At 30.5% G+C, this 6831-nt stretch overlaps 1 protein-coding gene across 2 annotated transcripts; it reads left to right on the top strand.

The window, feature by feature from the left end:
- The first annotated feature begins 1914 nt into the window (after positions 1 to 1914).
- LOC114169489 (cold-responsive protein kinase 1-like) lies at positions 1915 to 6610 on the top strand. Of its 2 annotated transcripts, XM_028054662.1 has the most exons (7): positions 1915 to 2053; positions 2943 to 3097; positions 3219 to 3334; positions 3450 to 3660; positions 3810 to 4050; positions 4807 to 4957; positions 5974 to 6610. In XM_028054662.1, the coding sequence occupies exons 2-7, from the start codon at positions 3025 to 3027 to the stop codon at positions 6364 to 6366; spliced, it is 1185 nt and encodes a 394-aa protein (XP_027910463.1). In that variant the 5' UTR covers positions 1915 to 2053; positions 2943 to 3024; the 3' UTR covers positions 6367 to 6610. The 2 variants fall into 2 exon arrangements, with proteins under 2 accessions (XP_027910463.1, XP_027910464.1); XM_028054663.1 differs by lacking the exon at positions 1915 to 2053 and having other exon boundaries at positions 2942 to 3097; positions 3417 to 3660.
- Positions 6611 to 6831: the final 221 nt, after the last annotated feature.

Raw genomic sequence — 6831 nt, 5'->3', positions numbered from 1 at the left:
TTAAAAAAAAAACTTGTTGATATTTTTATTAAAAAAAAAAACTTGTTGGTGTTCAATATTGACGACCTGGCTTATGAAGCCTGCAACGATTATTTCACCTAACTAAAGTCTACAGCACAAGCAAGTTGGAAAATATTTAAATAATTGTTGACAAAATATTCACGCACTTCAAAAAAATATATTAAATCAGTGTTACTGTACTTATAGAATTATTAATAGTTAAATTATACACAATAACGATGGATTCGAAGGTGACTTTGTGAAAAAGTACAAATAGAAAAGTTCAAATCGAAGTAAAATACACATTTGGTCAATGGTAATAGGTAAATAGTTGGTTTATTATTATCACAATTATTATCGATATATTTTGCATAATAAAATAAGGTTATAGGATTAATATGAAAGCTTTAATTTTGTTTGAATTTCAATGAATATATTTGATCTTTAATGATGATCGATATTTATTCAAAAAATTAGTTTTAACGTGTAATTAACCTATCTTTACCATTTACTTTATAAATATATATATATATATATATATATATATATTATAATTTTTCTCCTAAATGTATATATCAAAAAGAAGTATACCCAAAATATTCTTTTTCAAAGTAAAATAGCAAATGCTGTGGACTTTTTTTTTCTTAATTATTATAAATGACGATGGATAATGATTTCTTAAAAGGGATTTGTATGCGATTAAATTAATGTATTACTTGCCTAATAATGTCTTAATATTTGCAATTAGAGAATATATTATGGTTTTAATAATTTTAATTCATGCACGAATAAGAGTTTCTTTTTCATGTGATAAGAACTCGTATAATGAGTCTTTTTTAGGAGTAGTTGCTTAAAATATTCAGCAAGTTGTTGTAGTATTAAAGTTGTTGAAAAGAAGGAAAATAATCATTTCACACTCATCTTTATTTTAAACAATCACTTCACAGCTGTTTCGATAATAAAATATTATATTAAAATAATAATCATAACAGTAATAAATATAAATATTCTTTTTAAATAAAATATAGTATAAATAATCGTATAATGTATATATAATATATCAACATTGTCAACCTATATCAACCAACTAATTGCATGCGTGTACACTTTAAATGATATTTTCTAGCTTTCGTATTCACCACTTTATTATTGATAATGTGAATAATAATTAGTAATTTTCACTTCAAGTTTTAAATATAAAATTATCTTAAATATATTTTATTATATAAAAAAAAATCTCAACTTTAATATCACCTATTTTGCATGAAATCATTATCAAGCAATTAACTAATCTACATTACAGTTGCACTATAAAAAAAAAATCAATTTTTTTTTGTTTACTCTTTAATACAGTGTGTTGGGTGTGATTGAGTTTTAGTTTTTAAATGTCTACCATGTCAACTTGATAACTTAATGGTAAAGAAGACAGATAAATCTCTTGATCCATTTTTCTAATAAGAAAATTTTTACTAATTGTTTAAGCTTGAAGTATTTTTCTCATAGTTTTTATTTGATTTTAGAATTTTTTATAAAGTAATAAAAAATATTATTTAAATAAAAATTAGTATATTTTATATTTCTTTTAATAAACTGTCGACATTTCTAAGCATGATAAGTCAAAATTTCAAACTTGACCGTTGTTGAGACTAGACCGTACAGTAAAATATATATATGAACACATACGTGTAATAAAAAACATGCAAAATGTTTAACTAATATTGATTAGAAGACGCTAATTATGATTTGACTTATTTTACAGAATTATCAAAAATTAGTTTGCGTATTTATTTTCAAATAGTCTAAGTCAAGTCAATGCATAGAGAGAGAACAGATTCACACTGCTACGCCTCCTCTTCACACCACGTGGTAAGATTAATAAATAATCAGCACACAGAATAGAAACCCACAACACAACATCATCGTCATTATTTCTGACACTGTTCTCCTTGTTGACCAAACCCACCCTACTATCTCTTACCCTTTCTTCTCATCAATCACAAAAGGCTTCTCTTTTTGCCTCAATTTTTTTGTCTTGTTTTCTTCATTTTCTAAGGTTCGTTTCAGCACTTTTAGTTTCTGGCTATTATTCTTCGGTTATTGCTGTTACTATGGATAATCTTTTGGTTCTTTTTTCTTTCTTTTACTTGTTCTCTAAAATTTATTATTAGACTCCTGATTTGTCTCTCTTGTAGTTTATTCTAGTACCTGATGAAACCCAGTTCACATTTTTATTCTCAATGCTCTTTGAGCTGTGAAAACCAGCTCAAAATGAAGCATTTAACACCTATACTCACAAAATGTATGAAAAATAGGGTGTAGGTTAAAAAAATGGTTTTCATTTGAGATTATGCTTTTTCCAGAAACGAGGCATGTGGAAATTATGAATTCAGTGGTTGAGATACTGATAAATAGTTGTTCATTGGGTGTTAGGAATGGACGTTTTCGGTTAATTTTGGAGAAATACTCATCTTTTCAGAAACCCTCTTGGAAGGCAGTGAAAAAATAATGATTTTGGGAACTAAAGATGCATCATTTGTTTGTTTGAGTTGTATGGCTTTGGGAACTATCAAATATACTTAGGTTTTTGTCAACTGGGTCTTTGGTAAACTTTTCAAACATGTTTTGCTTAGAAGGAAAGTATTTGTAAGAATCAGTGAAATCTGACTACTTGAACTGCAATATGATATTTGTGCACTGAATTCAGTTTAATAGAACTGATATCTTTGGAATATTGAAAAAAAAAATGTTGGAGCCTTGACCATGATACTGGTTCTTAATTTTTTTGTATGTTTCATCCGATGTAGTAATTGACATACTATGAATCTAGTTTGTATATTTTCATGTTTTAAGACCTGAATTTTTAGCATTATGGTTATCATTTTCTGTACATCGTACTTTTACTTTATGATTCTAAGATAGGCCTTTCTATGTGGTTCTTCCAGGTAACCTTGGAACTGGTTTAATTCAAAGAAACTTATTCCATTTGACATTATAGGCCGTGTTCGAATTCTTCATCCTCCAGTCATGACTTGCTTCCCATTCTCATTTGGTAGGAAAGTGCCCTCTGTGGCAAGACACGATCCAGATATTGATGAAGGTAATTTAACAATGTTAGATTAATCTTCAAGAATATTGTTGTAGAGTTAAGCAAAATTTGATAAAATGGATAAAAAATCTGCTTGCAGTGCTTGATTTTGATTGAATATGTTTGTGAACAGAACTCTCAGGCATTCAAAATGTAAAAATGTTTACCTACAAAGAACTAAGAGTTGCATCTGACAATTTCAGCCAGGCCAATAAAATTGGGCAGGGTGGCTTTGGTTCTGTTTATAAGGTAATTAAGTAACTTTTGAATGTTGTTTGCATCATCATATCCATTTGATTGATCATTATTTTTCTGTTCCTTTCCTTATCAGTGAAAACTTAACAATATTATGGTGGATGATCAGGGATTACTAAAAGATGGGAAACTAGCTGCTATAAAAGTTCTTTCAGCAGAATCAACTCAAGGGGTGAGAGAATTTATGACAGAGATTAATGTGATCTCAGAAATAGAGCATGAAAATTTGGTTAAGCTATATGGTTGTTGTGTGGAAGGGAATCACCGAATACTAGTCTACAATTATCTTGAGAAAAATAGCCTTTCGCAAACCCTTTTAGGTAAATGCTTTGTAATTTTGTGGTAAAGTTTTCTGAGAAAGTCTGAGAACAGGACTTCTATTGTATCATTTAGAATATCATGGAGTTTTTGTTACTTTAATTTCCCTACCAAATTCTTTCTGAATGACTTATTTTCTACTCACTTGCAGGTTTAGGTCACAGTAGTAACATCTTTTTTGATTGGAAAACACGATCTAGGATTTGCATTGGGATTGCACGTGGGCTCTCCTATCTGCATGAAGAAGTAAGACCACATATTGTTCATAGGGATATAAAAGCAAGCAATATTCTCCTTGACGAAAACCTTACACCTAAGATTTCAGATTTTGGTCTTGCAAAGCTTATTCCATCATACATGACTCATGTCAGCACGCGTGTGGCCGGAACAATGTAAGTATTCTATTAAGCATCCTTTGCATAAATTGGAAACTTTTGTTTTTCTTTTCTTTCCCAAAAGTAGGACTTTATCTCTTCAATATCCTAGCTTTATACTAATAATCTTCATGTTTTACATGGCACACAACGCTATTATAATGTGTTTAATGGTCAGAGTTATATACCATAATGCTGAAAAATTTGAGAATATTAGAATGCAATTGACTTCATTGATTCTATTCAATATTTTATATAAACTCATTTTGTTGTAAATTGGTGACTATGAAATGTGTATTCATTTTACTTCAGATTATCTATTATTATTTTGCTCCTGACAAGGATTCCCTTGGTTGAGCCATTGCTCTGCAAGATTTGTAGTCCACTAAATTCAGCACACACGAAATCTTGCTTGTTGTAAATCCATCATCAACCACCACACAACTCAGATCATTGAAGTGCTTGATAGAGATCAGGGATTCTATTATTCAAATATACATAAACTGATTGATAGAATTGTTTGAATAATTCTCTTCCTTCTATGTTGGAAATCCCACTTTAGCTAGAGATTTGGTGAAACTATTATATATTAAAGTTCACCTTCTAAGATAGTATTAGAGTTTATCAGAATCTATCACAACAAAATAGAGATTAGTTCATAACCTTTCAATTCTCACATGATAAAGGGGAAAGCTTTCCTTGTCCTCTTGGTTATTGATTTCCTTTACTCCAATTATTTATGTCAGGAACTTAATGCTGCATCTTTTATTTCAGAGGTTATTTGGCACCAGAGTATGCATTAAGAGGGCACCTGACACGTAAAGCAGATATTTACAGCTTTGGTGTACTTCTTGTGGAGATAGTGAGTGGAAGATGTCACACTAATACACGCTTACCGATAGGAGAGCAGTTTCTTTTAGAAACGGTATGTCATTCTATTTTCTTAGTTCTACTGCTGTACTTTTACTGTTTACAAATACATAGTCAGAGGGAAAAAATATATTGGTTTGGTTTATTGTGCTCATCTCCCTATTAATCAGTGATGGGTAGTTCATACTTCAGTCTATTGTGTCTCTAACAAACCCAATTTTTGTGGATTTTAACTACTTTTCACCTGTGAAGTTAAAATATTATTCATGGTTTCCTGTATGTATAGAAACTTTGCAGAAGATGGTGACTTTTTATACATCAGAATGATTGCAAGCCTTGATCTATAAATATGGAGCCTCTTCTGAGTTATGTTTTCTTTTCACTTTGACAAATGGTTTGTTTGGATTTTTCACAAGCAAAATTTGGTTGTGCAAATAAAAATTTAGAGAAGCTAGATGGAAAGCTTCTACAAATTAACTTTTGAAGAAACTGGGTTTAGTTTTTCTTATTTTTCTCCCCTAGAAGTGCTTACGAAGAAACTTGTCCAAACAGGTCCAAGTTTTAGTCTCCACTAATGTTTTTTGTTATATTATATCCACTTTCTCTTCTTTCTATGTAGTTTTCCATCCAAGTTCCATTCAATTGTGATTGATTATGAAAGCTATAATCCCCACTATAAGGTATACCTGATTGGAAACCTCAACATTCAAATTTCTTTTGATCCTTTAGCATGAAAGACATTGAAATTTTGAAGTCATGCTTTAAATTAAAAATCATAAGTTGTGAGAGTCTATTTCTAGTCTAACATTACATTTGCTTAACCCATCAAACAGTTCTGATACTAATATCAGAAGACTATCATATCTTAAAGAATCTTTGTTGTTTGAAATCTGAAACATCACACAATTTTTTCAGCCTGACATACTTGACCACTTCATTTACATAACAGTACACACTCATATTCTATGACTTTAAGATGCTTTTCTCATTGTGCTCTCTATGTTTTTCTTCTTATATGTTGCTTTTTTATCGATTTTTATACAATGTGAGACTCTAACGTACAATTATCAGACATGGGAGCTTTATCAGCGAAGGGAATTGGTAGCGCTTGTAGATGCATCCCTAGACGGGCATTTCGACGCCGAGGAGGCTTGTACATTTCTGAAAGTTGGACTTTTCTGCACTCAGGACACGTCGAAACTCCGGCCACCGATGTCTTCTGTTGTCAAGATGCTCGCCGGAGAAATGGATATTGATGAAAGCAAGATAACAAAGCCAGGCCTGATTTCAGATTTTATGGACCTTAAAATCAGAGGAGATAAAAAAGATGGTGATATTGAAACCAAGGGTTCATCTTCCTACAATGCATCTTCTGCTTCAGATAGCCAGGGTAACACCATGTCTTTTGCTGCAAGTACAAGTACAACTGCAACCTTCACTCTTAAATATGATCAAAGCTTGTAACATTGTTTGTCAATGGTTGACACTGTGATTCCAAATTATTTGATTTCATTTTTTCTGAGATCTCCCTTTCACTTGTAAATTTGCTACGGGTCCATAGATTTGTGTGTTAATATTTTATTCTACTGAACATTAGGAAGTTTTGGCCAATGTACACTCTCTTGTAAATATGGACCATGGTTATAATCAAACGATGAATCTGAATATCTTTGTTCTTTATAAATCATGAATCATGCATTTGTGTGTATTTGTTACCATCATTCTTATATTGAGTATATAATTTGGATTTTCTATGAAACAAGGTTATGTATATAAGTTTTTGAAAGATGTTTAAATACAAAAAAAAAAGTAGATACTTTCAAAATTAGATTAGTTATCTATTTAGTTTTTACCATTGTAGAATCATTAGTTTTTTTTTTCTCTATATTTAAAAATTGTATATCTTGCATTTACATGTACTAAACCTTT

The sequence above is a fragment of the Vigna unguiculata genome, chromosome 11 (genome assembly GCF_004118075.2).
Source record: "Vigna unguiculata cultivar IT97K-499-35 chromosome 11, ASM411807v1, whole genome shotgun sequence".
Taxonomy (NCBI): Eukaryota; Viridiplantae; Streptophyta; class Magnoliopsida; order Fabales; family Fabaceae; genus Vigna; species Vigna unguiculata.
The sequence above is the reverse complement of the archived record's forward strand: the minus strand, read 5'-3'. Positions and strand labels throughout refer to the sequence as shown.

Excerpts from the sequence above, each read along its gene's own strand:
- LOC114169489 (XM_028054662.1), top strand. The coding sequence starts at position 3,025 with ATGACTTGCTTCCCATTCTCATTTGGTAGGAAAGTGCCCTCTGTGGCA. Across the intron at positions 3,661-3,809 it reads CCTTTCGCAAACCCTTTTAG|GTTTAGGTCACAGTAGTAAC; the intron begins GTAAATGCTTTG and ends ACTCACTTGCAG. Across the intron at positions 4,051-4,806 it reads ACGCGTGTGGCCGGAACAAT|AGGTTATTTGGCACCAGAGT; the intron begins GTAAGTATTCTA and ends CTTTTATTTCAG.